Source organism: Alosa pseudoharengus, unplaced genomic scaffold, assembly GCF_046254945.1.
Source record: "Alosa pseudoharengus isolate Yale_2024_CS ecotype anadromous, Long Island Sound unplaced genomic scaffold, YU_APseudo_1.1 YU_APseudo_1.1_scf_14, whole genome shotgun sequence".
In the NCBI taxonomy this organism is placed as follows: domain Eukaryota; kingdom Metazoa; phylum Chordata; class Actinopteri; order Clupeiformes; family Clupeidae; genus Alosa; species Alosa pseudoharengus.
This window is the reverse complement of record NW_027468609.1, coordinates 27,725,729-27,742,785: the sequence shown is the minus strand read 5'-3', so window position 1 is coordinate 27,742,785 and position 17,057 is coordinate 27,725,729. Positions and strand designations below refer to the sequence as shown.

The 17,057-nt window shown below is 41.5% G+C and overlaps 2 protein-coding genes across 2 annotated transcripts; one reads left to right on the top strand and one right to left on the bottom strand.

Annotated features, from left to right (window-relative positions):
- Positions 1-289: 289 nt before the first annotated feature.
- morn5 (MORN repeat containing 5) lies at positions 290-10,351 on the bottom strand. The gene is made up of 5 exons (XM_076283405.1): positions 10,305-10,351; positions 9,824-9,971; positions 9,445-9,556; positions 6,740-6,871; positions 290-378 (listed from the first exon to the last, which is right to left on the bottom strand). Exons 1-5 carry the CDS (start codon positions 10,349-10,351, stop codon positions 290-292), a joined length of 528 nt encoding a protein of 175 aa, XP_076139520.1.
- A 272-nt stretch (positions 10,352-10,623) lies between these two features.
- On the top strand, positions 10,624-13,832 carry ndufa8 (NADH:ubiquinone oxidoreductase subunit A8). Its single transcript, XM_076284503.1, has 4 exons — positions 10,624-10,778; positions 11,952-12,115; positions 13,052-13,217; positions 13,526-13,832. The coding sequence occupies exons 1-4, from the start codon at positions 10,728-10,730 to the stop codon at positions 13,661-13,663; spliced, it is 519 nt and encodes a 172-aa protein (XP_076140618.1). The 5' UTR covers positions 10,624-10,727; the 3' UTR covers positions 13,664-13,832.
- The last annotated feature ends 3,225 nt before the right edge of the window (positions 13,833-17,057 follow it).

The following is a 17,057-nucleotide window of genomic DNA, read 5'->3' as shown; positions in this document are numbered from 1 at the left end:
TCAAAAACACAGTTACATATTCGTGTGCAATATGAAATTGAAAAATAGGCCTTCAAGTTGTGCCATGGTTCATTTATTGTTAATTAGTACTTAAATCATAGTACTTTTAGTAACATTTATACTTCCAAAAATCGAAATCGTCCAGTTGTCTTGCGTATAAAAGTACAACATTAAAAATAATCTATAAATTATTCAATGCAATTCAAGGCCTATTGTTTTTGGAAATTCTTCAGTTTATTAGATTAAATAATTGTCCGTTTATCAAGCTAAGTGTCAAAGTCCTTGTTTATTAGAGATCAGACTTGTAGTTCTTTGCTCCAACGATCTCATCCCAGCTCTTCCGACAAGTGCGCACAATCCACTCGTGTTCTTCGTCATCTGCGAGAGACAGGAGTGAATTTACATATGCACATACAAGACAAGCAAAAGTACAAAAAAACACTGATATTAATACACACACAACCTAAAGACACAGCGAGAGTGGGAGAGAGAGAACGTTTCCTACATTCCCTGGGGGAGATGGCAGGGAATAGGCCAAATCTCCCCGTTGCACCAGTTGATCAGATTTAGACATTTAAAAACAGTCCAATGGGAAATGCAAATATGCTTAAAAAGCAATTTAGGGATACAGAAAAACGACTTCGTGAATGATTAAAAAACTCTCAGAGACCAACAACAGTGGGTAATATGCTGCGTTTTAAAATGGGATCTGTTAATTGCGGAACGAGAGGTGGCTTTTCTGATGGTGCTGAATCGGATCGCGCAGCTGCACGCACTTGAGCGCTCACCCCTGGGAACAAGGCGAACTGGGCCCATTGTAGGGAACAGGTCGTCTACTCCACTCTGATTGTCGGTAATTGCACGCAATGGCCCTAAACGGCCTCTCTACTCGCCTCTCGCCACTTCTACCTGGCTCACGCATGTAGCAATTGAAAAAAATCTTCAGAACCAGGCTTGCATGGTGGCAGCTGCATGCTAACGACACGTCATCCCCACCTTTTTCTCTGTCTGCATCACACCTCCCTTCCTCGGCACAAAGGAGGTCAACTCTCGAGAGGAACATTTCATCACAATTTTAAACCAATTAATACCGCGCAACCAATCGCCACTGGTGCGGTCTAACGACAATTGCTATTTCCTTAAGCCACGCACGGTAATTAGGACAAATTCGCATTTTCATATTTCCTGTAAATTGCCCTCTCAAGACTGATCGTCGCTCCTCGTGGATCTGCTAAATTCATAGTCTTAAAGCAATCCTGGCTAAAAAGCACAGGTGGCTCCATGGTTCACATGCAATTTGAGGCTTCTGGACGTTTATTGCCTCGCCTGTGTATTTTCTACGTGTTGCTGCTGCCATTAGAATAACCATAGAGGCGAATAACAAATTATAGGCCTATATATGTCCAAAAACGTAGCCTATAATAATACACACTCGTCATAAAGTCATGCAATCGCGTTAAATACACCGATTTTTTTCCTGTATTTCATTGACGAGTATTAGGCCTACTATATCGAACTGCGATAACTGTTCTTTGCTCTAGCTGTGGGGAGAGTGAGGGGAAACGGTAATGGCACCTTGTTAAACGTGTTTATCTTAATCCCTAAAATACACTCAAAAGGAAAAGTGTTTCCTTCCAAACAGAACTGGGCCTGCGATAATGGCTCAGAGATCATACCAACGTGGACTGCTGCTTTTTAATGACATCACAAAGAGCTTACAGTAAGTTCAACAAGCAGATATGTACAGCCCATGAACAAGGCATAGACATATTTACTTTACAAGCAGATATGTACAGCCCATGAACAAGGCATAGACATATTTACTTTACTCCCCCCCCCCCCCCCCCCCCCCTTCAGAGCAGGTCTCTGTTAAGATCAGTGATACCATCTCTGTCAGGCTTCAGTTCATCTCACAATGGAGTGGCAGCGACTCAAGATAAGGATGTTTTCCTTGGCAAAGGGATATTTTGAATGTGAACCTTTGCGAGTTTCAAAGGCGCAATTATTCCAGAAACAGGAAACCACAACAAACAATATGGCTACGGGGCCTCTGACCAATGGCGGGCCTGGCAGACAGAGCAAAACAGACAGTAGTTATGACTAAGAGCAAGGCACTGAGTCACAGGGCTGGTTAGCATTTTCAACTCTTCAATCACCATCACCACCACCACCCTAAACACTGAAATTCTTGAAATGTTACATTTACATATTTCCCTCAGCAGTGGGTCTGAATCTGAATGTGCGTGATTCGCTTTCTGTGCGAAACACATCCTCTATTAATCAGGTTACATCCGCCCTTCTCCTGGACACAATTGGGAAAAAAAAATAATAATTAAAAAATGGCGAATCTGTGGGAGGTGTGGAAGAGCGGGGACAAAATCAATGCCACCTTGGCTCGCTGCGGTTTCTCTGCCATGCAAGACGCCTTCTGAAGTCCCTGGAATTAGTAATCTGCCGAGCCCCCTCCCCGGGGTTATTTACAGAGGCTACATCCAGGATAATGACACGGGCTTGGCGACAACTGTTCTCAGTTAACATCAGCTTCAATTCTTAGTGGTCTCTTGGAGAGACCCCACTCCTGTGCTTCTGATTATTTAGGCCATATCAAACTGTAGAATAATTGATCACATAATTGAGTTCAGATACAGATGAAGTCTCAAAATAGCAAGACTGATTTGTAAAAGTAGTGATAAGTGGACTTCAGATTATTAATATTACTATAGCCATTATTCATATCAACAAGACAGCCATATTGCTACACAATAACAGCTGTACTCACATATTAAGTTTAAGAATAAAATATAATCTAAGTAAATTGAACATATGCAGAAGAGTGTGTAAAACTGAAGTGCACTCATCACTAGATGCAGGAGGATGGAGTTAATTAGTAAGTAACGGAGAAGCCGATCGAGACCGCTATGACTGATCATGACATCTCTGTGGCCCCGTCGATGACCCTTGGCAATCAACAAAAACTGTGACGGGCGCTCAGTCCTACAAAGGCTGTATGGATGCTCTTTCACTAACACAATTAAGACCTGAAATCAGCAATCATATAGAGTGTTGTTAAACCAGTTAATCAAAATAGCTTAGCTTTCTTTGTGTTTAAATCCACTGAATACAAAAGCTTTTCATGTTTCAAAAAGGTAGGTGATTCACAGATTTAAAAAAAAAAAAAAAACATGTACAAAACCAGGTACAAAAAATGCTACGTGTTGTGCGTCACCCTGTGAGGTAAGGTAAGCGTTTCGTTTCATGTTTGTCCCCTTGTGATGGGCCCCTCATGGCCAGCCCAGCTTCCTGACCATGCCTGACCTCTCCTCTCCTCTCGACCCCTTCAACCCCACGTCTAGTCAGGTGACCCTGCGCGGTTCTGGCGGCCCTAAAAAGAGCCCGCTTTGGCAGGCTGCGGCCACCGTCCTCCCCTCGCCCAGTGTTATTTTCAGTTAGCCATGCATTTCGCTCCTGGCCCGGGGCCTGGGCATTTCCTCGGCTCTTCCTGCCCGCTCCCCGAGGCAGCTCCCTGGGCCCTCTCCCGTCGGCCATCCCTGCCTCTCTTCCCCTTCAACCCTGATCCACCCCCCACCCCCTCACCGCCCTCGCCGTTACGGGCCACACTCTTCCTCCCCTCCCAGAAAGGTGCTCCCACAGGGGGTCCCAGTTCCTCTCCGCTGTCCGGCGAGTGTCTGTTACCCTTGTGCACTTCTCCGTCCTGGACAGATGCCATTGGCAATAAATTCTGTCTTCACACCCACTCTGACAAATGTACCTTCACCTCGCAAGTGATAAAAATAAATCCCGACGAGGCAAGCCAAGAGTTCTCGGGACACAATGCAGCCCTACGTGATGAACTGTGTCCTCTGGAAACCAAGATGTTTGCTTCGCCGTGACGAGCTATCCTTTATGGTCATATCTTAACGCTGTAAACTATACGTTTGTATTGTTGAGTGTATTACTTTAAAAAGCTAAACAGCTTAAGTAACATCCTATAGTAGATAGTACACTGTCCTAGCCTAGAAATCTAGACACACCCTAGCGGCAGCAAATTACATTTGCTTCCAGGGCTAGTCTAGCAACTCTCCGTTGGCTTGTGAGCTCGAAAAATTAAACTTCTATCAGGCCAATCAAATCGTGTATAGAGTCGTTAGGCGGGCTTAACATAATGATTGATGGCAGAGTTGCAACGGTTTGGCTTGAATTCCCTGCTACTTGAAAACAAAGAAGATGGATGTTGCTGTTGGCCAACAGTGTGACACGAGTTAAGCTTGTTTTAAGTTGGCAAAAGTTTGAACTAGCCAACTAGCTCCGCTGGTGGGAAAACGCATGGGACTCAGCGCTGTCCTATTGCGTGCAGAGGGAATTTGAAAGACAACCGATTATCCCGCCCCTCGGACTGAGTACTGCGAACGGTGAGTGCCAAGACCCTACATTTTAATGTGGGTCTGGCTCGTCAGGCTAGCACTGTCCAGGATGCTATCTCTCCAAAGCATGGTCACACAAACACAGGCACGTGCTCAAACAAATGCACTCCACTGACACTCAGAGCGAGTGCTTCCTGTGTAACAACAGCGGCCCAACAGAGGGGTGGAAAACGGCGGACGGACAGGATCTTTATTTTGCCATTACTCTGTCAGTCAAGCTCTTAAACTCCCATCTCAGTGTTGAGTTCACTTCAGATAACACTATAAAAGAGTACCCCAAACCCTTGGGTGGAACATTCAAGCCACTCTTGAGACAAAGAGGAAATATTTCAACCGCAAAGTCTAATTCACAATAATTTTACACTTACTGTACCTGACACTTAGTGACTTTATACCAGATGGCACTAGATGCTGATTCATTTTTTAAATTCACCATTAAGCTGTCATTGTAAATGTTTTAAGACTGCACAAGTATGTTTTGCGACAGTGGTGCATAATGCCACACAGTGCAGTACTGTATTTGTTCATTTTAACATTAATATGCAACATACTGCGCTAAGTATTTGTAACAGAGGTCTCCATGCCTTCTTGCATTTATTCGCCCGCACAAGATTTTTTAATTGCTGTTTCAAAAAGGTCTATTGAAAGTGATCCATATCTAATTTGTGTCATCATGCCGTACCACTGGCCTGCGCTTAAGGAAGCTTCTGAAGATGTAAAAATCACATTTTGCTTTCCTGATATTTTTCACAAGTGTTTTGCAAACAGTTGGTCCATTCTGACACTGTTTTTCTTTTTCAATACAACATTCAAAAACATCGAGCAAATGAAAACCTGCTGTACTAAAAGCCCTTTCGGGCAGCTGTGGAGGATGTGCATGTCGTCCCAAGTTATTGTCTATCCATACATGTGAATAAGATTTGCACGCTCTGGATCGAACTACGATGACTGGAGGAGTTAGTAATGTGTATCATGTTGCACGTAGTTCTTCTGGACAGGGTTTACTAAACTATGAGCTTTGAATCACTGGAAAGTCACAGGCTCTTGCCAGTGAGTATGAATGAGGGGGGGAAATATACCACCCAAATGTGTGCACCTGGACATGAGGCAAGTGGTTGTGTGTGTGTGTGTGTGTGTGCTGGAGAATGTTTTCCTTTCCTTTGTGTATCTTTGTGGTGCGTCCAAACAAAATGCGTAACGATAACATTTGTCTTCAAAACCATGTTAAAACATGAGGTTTATGAACTGAGCATGAATAACCACACCCACACGAGCATACTTTGCGTACATTCTCTCACACACACACACACACAGACGCACAGAGAGAAGAGAGAGCACTCCCTCGCACCCAGCCCTACACAGAGACCATAGACTGCAACCACAAACCTTTCTTCATGTACAATTTTGTCTGATTTTGTGCTCGTTTGAGATGCTGGCTTTGAGAGCCAAATTCCCATCTGAAGGGCTGACATAATCGATTCACTTCAAATCAAAGACACCATGGCATGCAGGGGATAGGAGGAAAATATGTTTCGTATTTTCCCTCATAATCAGAATTAAAATGGCTACAGCCAGAGAGGCTTGGTTGACTGTGTGAGAAAGCGAGGACCTACAAAAATGTTATCGTATCATCATAAGTCTCAACATAATCTCCAATTAAGTGCTATCTCTAAGTATTACAATAATGCATTTATGCCACAACATATTTTCTTCGCTCTTAACTTTTCCATGCTACAGACCCAGAGATGTGCTCCAAATTTAGACAGAGCATTACTTTCAGAAGCAATGAATTTGACCTTCATAATGACAAGCCCCAAACACCAGTCAAATGGGCACTTCACTGCACGGATAAAAAACTAAATGTTTTCCATTTTGGGTTTGTTTTGATCAGAAATTTTATTTTTAAGTTCCAATCCCAGTATTCTGTGGCCATCACTCTGGCAGCTATTTATCAAGAATAGTTGATAATGTTTTATTTAATAAATGAAAGTAGGTCTACATAAAACAACGACTAGGCTATAGCACTAGAAAAGAAACCTAAAAGCAACGATTCACAACTTCTTAGAAATTCATATAAGTATGGGACTGTTAGTTATGGGAGGACATGGGCAATTTTGTATTATAATTTTTTTTATACTAATTTCTGATTCACACCTAAATATTTTGCGTGCACATAACAATGTTTCTTGCATGCACACAACAATGTGGGCACAAGAAAACATCTAGCCCCGTTGTTATCTACGGGGCTAGATATTTCTCAAAAATTGACTATTTGTGTTACAACTTCTGTGTATGCTTTAAACTCAGCTCAGTCTCACCTGCATTCCTGAGGAAATTATGGTGATAATCTGTCACAACTCTGGTTTCGGGATCATAGAAACCGTCTCCACAGTCATAGCAGCCATCAGGGATCACTTGTGGGGGTACCAGGTTGGTCAGTTGGGACTCTCCTGTAAAAGGCGTATCCAGTAAACATAGTAAAATAATATACAGTTGAATATCTTTGTTATGCCTATCTCACACTACAGGATAGGCATCAGTCACATAAAGTTGAAATCTAAATTCCAAACAGAATTTCAAAATATATATAAAAATGTATATTTTTCATTTATTTTAATAGATGAAAAACATCTCAGTAACTCCATCTCATTATTCAAATATTCCCAACATTCTGAAAAACATAATCAAGTTCTCAATGCTTCAACACATACTTAGATGGATACTGGTATTTTTTTTTCAGGTTATTAAATTAAATGATGGGTCACATGAAATACGCAGCCCTTTGGAGCAATTAGTTCTTGGTTACATGTTATGATCATATAAAGTGCAATCCCAAAAGGTCACATGTTTTCTCATGAGGAGCTCTGTTGACAAGGTGATTGCTCGCTCTAATTATACACAGAAGTATAAATACCCAAGGATAATAGCACTGTTTCAGTTTAATCATGCCAATAAGTATGCCTGGCATAGAGAGTCTCTCTGCATTCCGCAACAGAACACGAATCACAATTTAACAGAACTATTCTTGTTGGCTGACCTGAAAATAACATTGAAAAGGGTGTGATTGAAGTGAGACTAGAAATCAAATTCCTTGAATTAACTAGCTGAGAGACTCTTGACTTGCAACAAATACAAATCTCTTCCCATCATGCTTTACCATTCTCTCTCCTTCAAAGCTATTTATACACAACACACTACACTAGGCACAATCCACCTCTAACACACTTTCTGTCCAACCAAGCAAATCGCTCCTCACAGTTCTCTAGCTTTCCCCTGAGTGTGTGTGTGTGCCCAAAAAATCTCCTGTACTTGTAGACAGTTCTGGCTCTGTAAATGGGAAACACGTAGAGGCTTGGACTGAGCCATAAACAATTCCAGCCAATCAGCTGCTTCAGGAGCTTGGAAGGAGGGATGCAATGACTTGCTCATAATGACTTGTTCTTTCACTATAGACACAAAAGACATGACATGACACATTACATACAGTAAGCAAAGTGACATGTCTAAGCACCATATTCTGGTCTACCTGTTCTTCTTTCCTGCACCTGTACTTAAAATGGATGTGCATCTTTTCTTATTTTTTTTTTTTTGGCATGTCAATGCTTTTGCATTTCTGCACTTTTAGACTGATCTCCAGCAGAGACGCTTTGCTTCTATAAATCTGCGGGATGTGGATAAAAGCAGAAGAAACATCTGGTGTAACAGTTTGAGAAGCTGCTTATTAGCGGTGTAAAACATGTCACTTTGAGATTTATTGCTGATACAGACTAAACAAAAACACTACAGGGCAACCTCAGGATTCTAAGACTTTCTGAGCCCAGAATAGACTATGCATTCAGTATGATACATTTTTCCACCAACCCCTATTTTTATGATTGTCAAAAGTTAAATGATTATTTAGTTTTCAACTTGGAAAGTTACATAACCTATGACTTAAGACGTATCATGTCCACGAGGAAAGGGCACATGAGCACTGTGTCTGGCATCCTCTCAAACTGACATAGTTTGAAATGTACGCAAACCTCAGCTCAGTGGGAAGATGACTTCAGTCCAAATAGAGTGAAGTAATTTACAGCAAAAACACAAGCAATGGAGTGGATAAACATCATAGATAATGTAAGACAAACACACACAGAGACAAACATAAGCACAAACACACATACACACACAAAGACTCATACCACTGTCGTCATATGGTGTTGATTTATAGCTGTATGGTGTAATAAAAAAGACAAGTGCAAAATACAGCTTGATTAGGACATATTAGGTCAGATTAGGAAAAGCTGGTAGATACTGTGGACCTACTTCTGGACCTAATTGCACCACCCAACTCAAAAACGTTTCCATTAGAAAGTCCTGCATTGATAATGCACTAGATGCACCCTCCAGACGGTGAAAATTAGATAATGTATGAATCATAAGAGCGCAAATAATTGGCCTGACCAATAAGGATGTAAAAGTGAGTCCCTGTTTCAGTGACTTACATCTAAAAAAACCTACCTTGCACCATTCACTTTTTATCACATTAACACTGACATAGTCAATTTCAAATCTGGGTACCAATCTGCACCAGCAACATTGTGAAACCACACTTGATTTTGGCATTCATAGTCTGTGTTTATTTACATGAAGCACTGCATCGAAGGAGGGTTGGCATTTTTCAACCAAACTCCTAAAATGTATTTTAAAGGATTATTTTCCTATCATTGAGAAGGTCCTAAAGATTTTACAATGTAAATATTGTATATAAACTATATCACTATACCTTGGTCAGTACCTCATTATATAACATTCATTCCATATTTGAAGGAATTTTAAGGTCATTTTTTTTTCTTAATGTAGCCTACGTTTTCTATATTGAAATTGTCACAAATAAATCACATATAAAACACATTGGATTATGAACCAGAAGTGATGGGAAACAGCCATTTATGGGTTTTAACATGCTGAATTTCCATGCCACTTGTCTTTTACATAAAGAGCATACATTGATGCAGAAGGTTGTTTCTTAGTGCCAGCATACCTGCAGGTTTCAGCCCATTGCACCTCTCAGTATAGAAGCGTCTGTCATAGCCATCACAGAAGTCCCAGTCATCCTCCTCATACTCCAATCCATCCAAGAAAGTATATTTTCCCTGATGTCAAAATATGACAGTCATGTACGATGTTTTCAAAGATATGACATTTGAGTTTGAAATAAACTGTAAATTACAACGCAAACTATTTTACATTGAATTAAAATGGTATTTGGGATGATTACAGGTGACTATATGGCAGGCTAATAACTATATGACATCTTCATACTACATGGAGTTAGTTAAATCACATATTTCCAACGAGATACAAAAGGAATAAAAGGCAATGCATTTTTCCACACAAATACAAACAAATTATTTACATGCCTCCTTGGACAGTCCATTGTCCCATGTTCCCTCATATTTACTTCCATTTGGAAAATAGAGCACACCTTTGCCATGGAACATTCCATCTTTCATCTGTCCAACATATCGTGTTTCAGTGGGGAAAGTATACTCTCCTTCTCCTTCCATCCTGAAAAGGAAAAAGAAAACAGTCTTTGAAGTATGAGAGCCACCAAGTGTTCATAATCAGTCTACACCGAATATATTCTGGTAACTTATTCCTGGTCTGCATATCTCAAGCATATAGGACTGTATTATAGAACTAGCCTTCATAAACCCACCTGGCCAAGCTACTACCCAATATCTGTAGCCTAGCTAACGTCTGCTAACAGTGTGCCCCCCCAATTGTCTGCCTTCCTCATTGATTGAGTAAAGTGTATCTTTAAATATTTTTTTACAAAAATGTTGTTTACGTAACTTGGATACACGGCCTGTGAAGTGAGAACACAAGTTTTAAACACACCTGCCATTCTTGTAAGTTCCACTGTAACTGCTACCTGTCAACTCCATACTTCGCCTGAGTTGTTGATGCCCACCAGTTTCCATGGAAACGTCATCACGTTAAAGAGGGCAAACGCATGTTGCTCATACTAAACATGTACACACGAGTGTTTCGCATTTCACTATATATACAGCATACGCCACATAACAACGGACATTTTAATATTGCAAAGTGATGGTTAAAAAGAACAAGTTAGTTTACTTTATAAATAATGTATTTGTCGCAACCTATGACGTCAATGACGAGCGACTGTAAACCGACGCATGCGTATTTCATTGACCTTCCCTGTAGCCGCGTCCGTTTTCACGACGGGGACCTTGAGTTTGCAATCAGCTCTGGCTGTTTGATCAAATTGTTTGTCTGTGGTGCGTCAGAAACCGTGCCATGCCCGGTTCAGTTGAGGTCCCGCCGTTACAGGACCTAAATGTCGAAGAAGTGAGTTCAATTTACTTGAATAGACATAGTTACAGTACTTGCTAGTAAACCTGAGGTTGGTTAGCTTGCTATCTTAGCTACCTAACATAGGTAGCTTTCTCAGCATCTGGTAGCTAGACGTGGCTGTGAATAAACTTGCTTGTGTGCTTGGTAAGTCGCCTAAATAGTTGGAAGAATTAGCTGTGTAGAACAGCCGAACGGGTTTACGTCGTTACTGGATTTAAGGGGTAACGTAACGTCCAATTGTGGACGTGACATGCAACGTAAAACTAAACTACTTAAAAACAAATGTTCGATCAGCTAGCGTTAACGTTAGCTTGCAATATGTCATGTTAGTGTTAAAAGCCAGCCTACAGTTGATAGTCATTTGGCATTTTGAATTGCCATTGGCTGGTTAATTTACTGTTTAGCCACCGATTTTATTATAACTTAACCCTCTCTTATTATCGAAAGCTGTATGATTGTTTACACGAGTAGTATGGCAGCTTCGCGTTGACAGGCACCTTGCAGGTTGCGACTAGCTTAGCTGTTTGCTGATCACGTAAGGTAACGTTAGATAGCATTAATGTTAACATGTCAGTTTGCAAACTGTCATCATTTGCTGCGTGTATGGATTTAGCTGCGTTCCTTATTCTGTGAAATCTGTCTTCAGTTAATCACAATACCGAAATGTCACCAAATGAGTCTTAGTTGTAACTAGTATTTTGCCGATAATACACTTGTATTCCATAAAGTTAGGGTCTATTGTTTGATCGTCTCATAAACTCCTAAAATGTTTATATGATTAGTCAGTATTCACTAGTATTTGTATTCTTATGCCCTTATGTATGTTACTGTGGAACTAGTTTTTCATAAACTGGGGCGTTTTGCTTTGTGCAAAGGCCAGGTTGCTTATGACGAAAAGCACTCTTTTTTTTGGAAGAGAAGATTTAGGAAGATTTAAAAATGTTCCTACTGCTGCCATATGCAGTGTTAAATTAATTTGACCAGACCACTGCACTGCCTCTTTTGTAAAGAGACATAATAAAAGCCTCCTATTTATCCGAATGCATTGGTGAAATGGCACCCTCTAGTTCTTGCCTAGGAGAGCCTTCAGTGAATGTCATCTGAGGTGACATTCCCCATATAATATCACAGAACTCATTGTATACCTTGTCTTCCGTCCTGGAACAGGTAAATGTGTCCTCGGCTGTGCTGAAGGCAGCCGCCCATCATTATGGCGCCCAGTGTGACAAAGCCAACAAAGAGTTCATGTTGTGTCGGTGGGAGGAGAAAGATCCCAGGAAGTGTCTGGATGAAGGAAGGAAGGTCAACGAGTGTGCCATTCAATTCTTCAGGTACATACAATACTCGGCAGTGCCAGAGTACTAGAATTCAGGTTGTAAATCTGTCCAATTAAATTGACTAGGCTTATACAGCCTTTGGCTTTCTGGCCATGCTTCCCATAGCATAATCTTTTACATTTGTGCTGTGGAACTACCGGAATTAGACCTTTATAATGTTTTGAACTGCATAACACAAATACTGTGTTACTTCCACGTGGCAACAGCATTTATCAGAAGCAGTGTAATTCTAACTGAATGCATCCACTCAAAGGATGGTGAGTCATGACATGTATAGCTTCAGGTTTTGAAATGGAAACATCTTGACGTTTTACCAAAGATTCTTCAACCACCGTCTCTTGTGTTACTACAATAAGCAGATGGATGAATTATGTGTAATGCCTGCTGCGTTGCCTCCTATATGGCACACATGAGTTGGCATTAAATACAGGGATAATCATTTTAACCATCCGTTTCATGTGGGGGATTGTCATCAGATTGGTTTTAGCCTCGTAGGCCACAGTGGTGTTTAACCAGTGCAGCTCTGCCCTAATGGCCCATTGTGACGCCTCTGCTGCGGATTGGTGTCTGTCATTTAACAGAACCCCTGGGCAGGGCCTCTGTTTAAGCCATGAATTACGAAGGGTTGCCATTTAGGAGGCCAGAACAGATAAATACCCTTTACCACAACCTAAACACACCAAGTGGCTGTGCATGAACATATTTTTAGTAGCACATTTGAGAAGTCTCAGAATGGCATGTGGCTCTTGAGATGTTTACTGCCTACCTGAAAACAGAGAAGACTTTAAGTAGTATTTCTATACAAAGTAATGTCTTGCATTGTTTCTGTGAATAGCCTGAATGTTAAATGTTAGTCTTTCTCAGACTTAAACATGTTTATCCACACACTGTTCCTCACTTTAATGATCTTCTTTTTCATTGTCACCGTAGGCAGATAAAGGGAAACTGTCCAGAGGCCTTCACTGACTACTGGACTTGCTTGGACTACTCCAACCTCCATGAGCTCCGCCACTGCCGCAAACAGCAGAAGGAGTTTGACAACTGTGTGCTGGAGAAACTTGGTTGGCAGAGACCAGACCTCGGGGATCTCTCAAAGGTGATCTATCCAGAACTACTGTCCGATTTTTCTATAGACATTGTCAAACTTGATGTGTCTCCTCCCTTGTATCAGTTTACAAGTTCAACCTATCATCAGAATCAGAATTGGGATTTATTGGCCAAATGTGTTCCGGTCAATATCTCTAGCAGTTACAGTACAGCCAATATAACGTTACAGACGGTGTATGTGTCACGTCTCCCTGTTATATGCAAATTCTCTTTGCCTTTTCAGAAAAGAGACTATTTATTATTATTATATATTTTTTTTTTTTACCTTTCATCTAAACATACTTTTTCTCTGTTCAGGTCACGAAAGTAGCCACTACCCGAGCCTTGCCTGAGAACCCATACCACTCCCGGGAAAGGCCTGAGCCCAACCCACCTGTTGAGGGTCCACTGCAGCCAGCCAAGCATGGCAGCCGAGTGTTTTTCTGGAACTGGTGAAGAATGAACCGTCACGGTACCCTGTCATACCTACAGTTAAAATCCAGCTCACACCCTATCAGACCACAATGGACAGCGCGTGCGAGGTGGAGTCCCCCCCTCCCTATGTGTAGACTTGTAAAGAGTGAATAAATCTAAAGTGTTGAAATAAAAAAAATATTAATTTAAACCATGTGTGCTTATGTGTTTTTAGAGGTTATATTAACAAGGAAAATATGAGCATGATCATATTTATTGAATATAGTCTCCAGTGATTTTATTGTCCACAGGTGACATGTTCACTCAAATTCAAAGATTGTAGATATAGAATGAAAATATATCCCTTTGTCATAAGTGCTTGCCACGTGTAACTTTGCTTTTCATCCTGGGGAAGATGCAAACCAAACAACATGCTGCATTTTGTCAGGGTCCTTATGAGGGTCAGGGGGTCATTCCCCAAGAGTCTTGACCAATTTCCCTCACGCAAAGCCCTTTCACTTCCCTCTGCAGACCCTGAAGGGTGGACAGTCTGTGTGCAACCTAACTCTCTTTCAAAGCCTTGCCCTCTCAGTTCCTGTCCAGTGAGTGCTAAGGTCCAGACCACCAGCTCAGGTCAACTGGTCCCACTGGCAGCAGCAGACCTGTGGCCTGTTTTAACAGACGTATAAAGTAAATAAACAACTCTGTTGTAGACGGCCTGCGTTTCTGTCAAAGACGGTGGTGAAACGCCTCTGCAAATAATTACGTTGTTGCGGTATGTAAGACATCGTTTTAGTAAAGGGGGAAAAATCATCTGGAATTCTGCCTCCTGTCTTGAGATGCAAAGCAATTCTAGGAGTTTCCCCTTAGCAAAAATGTAATCAAATTAAGTTTTTTTTCTGTGTGTGTGTGGGCAGACTGAGCCCTGAAGTGGGTCTTGCCTCATACTAGTTTAAGTGTCGTTTCACATAAAAACCCCTTTCCTTTGAAGTGCCAGGGCGAGCTGATGTCAGCTTTCAGCCTGAGAGGCCCCTTGGTGAATTTTTCGTGACGTTTCCTTGGCAAGAGTGGTAAAAGAAGGGGGGTAGGAGTGTAGAGGACCAGGCTTGTGCCAGCAATGCGGACTTACCGCACTGAAGCCTGTTGAGCGCATCAGATCAAACACTACTTACTGCTCCACTTTGAGCTTCAGGGCAAACCATCAGATTTATGCCACAGTTCTATTTGTACACAGTTCTATTTGTTTACAAATGGGCAATTTTCAGGAAAAAGCAAGTGTTAGTATGACTATTCACTAATAAATCATTCAGTTATTAAAGTAAATTTCAGGAATAGCCTTAAAAAGATCAAAAGCAATTGTTTTTGTAATCAGTCAGAAGTGTTGATGGTCTGCTGTTTTTTATGAAATGTGTGTGAACATCTGTCTGCTATCTCTGTTTAGCCTCCTCAAAACAATATGATTACAATCAGTCAGGAAAACCACCGGTTACCCGTCAGGCCTGAGTCCAAATGACGTCCAGGCTTTCCAGCAAAGGTAGTGGAATGAGTACGTATTTAGGCCCTCTGATGACGTTAGTAACTAATAGGTTGAAAGATACGCTCTGCTGGCATCACATGTAATGCTGGAGGCCCAGATTGAGTCAGACAGGGAAAATGAGATCAGATTTAGACCAAAAGAAAACGTGAGGCCAGGGAAGTCAAAGCAGTGTGAGCAGAGGATGTTCTATACAGAATGAATTTATGAATCTTCCAGTCTCACTAAAAAGGGATCAGAATCAAATGCTTTCTGCACGTGTGTCATATTTCACATCATGCTGAAGTTGCACCAAAATGTACAGGTGTAAAATGTTATTTTTTTTTGCCATTTATGTTCACAAAATCACCAAATGACTACCTGACCATGTTTTGGATATATTGTCACAGGATCGTGTAGTATTACAGATTATTTGTATAACTACGCAAAAAAAAAAGATGGCTCAACTCACGCAGGCCAAAATTCACCCCACTCATTTGTCATTCACTTATAGCCATTAGCGTGTACATGGTGGTTTCCCGTCCTTCCAAAAAAAAGAGTAAGAAAACGTGGTACCTGTGTGCCTGCAGAGTCTCCAGGCTTGTTTTCCTAGGAGTAAAAACCACCCGTGTTGTCAGCGAGCCAATTTCTGTCCAACCAAGAGAGAGAGAAAAAAGAAAAAGTGGGGAGTGAAAAAAAAGAAAGACAAAAAGAAAAAATCCCCTCAGGATTCCCTGAGGTGTGGTCTGCTACGCTGGCTCGCGCAGGAAGTGTCTGACAGCGGTGGCTCTGACCTGGCAGCTGAGCAGGGCACTGGGGGTGTGTGTGCGTTGGTAACCAGGACTGGGAGGGAGGGGTGGCGGGGTATGGATGAGTGGTGAGTTGAGGCAGGGGTATAAGAGGGGTGGGCCTCAAGCTCAAGGCAGGGCCGGGGGGCTCGTGGCAGGCTTGGCTGAGACCCCCAACTCAGGAAAGGGGAGGCGGGGGGGGGGGGGTCACCATCAGTTGACTCTGCCCCAGCTCAGGAAGCCCAGTCTGGCAGCGGAAAGAAATACAATACAGGACTTTCACAAAGCAACAGCCCGCCAGGGAGTGTGCGGTGCTAAAACACTTAAACAAACCGACTAATACACGCTCCTTACACTGTCAATATTCCCCATTGTTCCCCAAGACTTTGACAGGATAAAATAAATATTTGAGGGACGTGATGGGCATAAACACCGTTGTTAGTCAGCTCACTTTTATCTCTCTGTCATCAGGGGCCAAGTGCTTCTGAAAAACAGTTTACCACCCAAAATGGCAAGGTGCTTCACAGCAGGAACTGTGACATGAACCTGCATCTTTTTTCTTTGGGGCCTATGGTGCATTTTATTGAATACCTTTGCCTCTGTGTCTTCTTTGGTGAAGAAACCTGGTCATAGAAATAAGTAGTGGATCATAGTACCAGCATGTGGGTGCTGGAGTGTTTTGGCTTTGGTTGTTTGTTGTCCACATTGCTGTTATCTCCTGTTCGGAGTTGTGCTTTCATCTTTAGTCTAACTTGTACATCTCAGAGTGTCTTTGAAGTATTGACATATCAAATTGACATGGCCTACATTTTGCATGAATGAAGAGTTGTTATATATATATATATATATATATATATATATATATAGAAAGATAGATAGATAGATATTACTGCTAAAAAGGTGCGGTCTATAATCATTGGCTTGGTATTTATTATAAGAACCATTTTGAGAGCTGTGAATGCAAATGAAGATGTTTCCTGATTATTTTAAAAGGGTATGAATAATTGTGGACATGCCATTTTTCATAAAAATGTCCAAAAATATGAAAACGCTTTTTTTGATTACATGTTTCTCCCACATTGTCTTGCAACCTTTTGGCATGTGGCAGTGTCATTTTCAGTCAGAACAAACATAT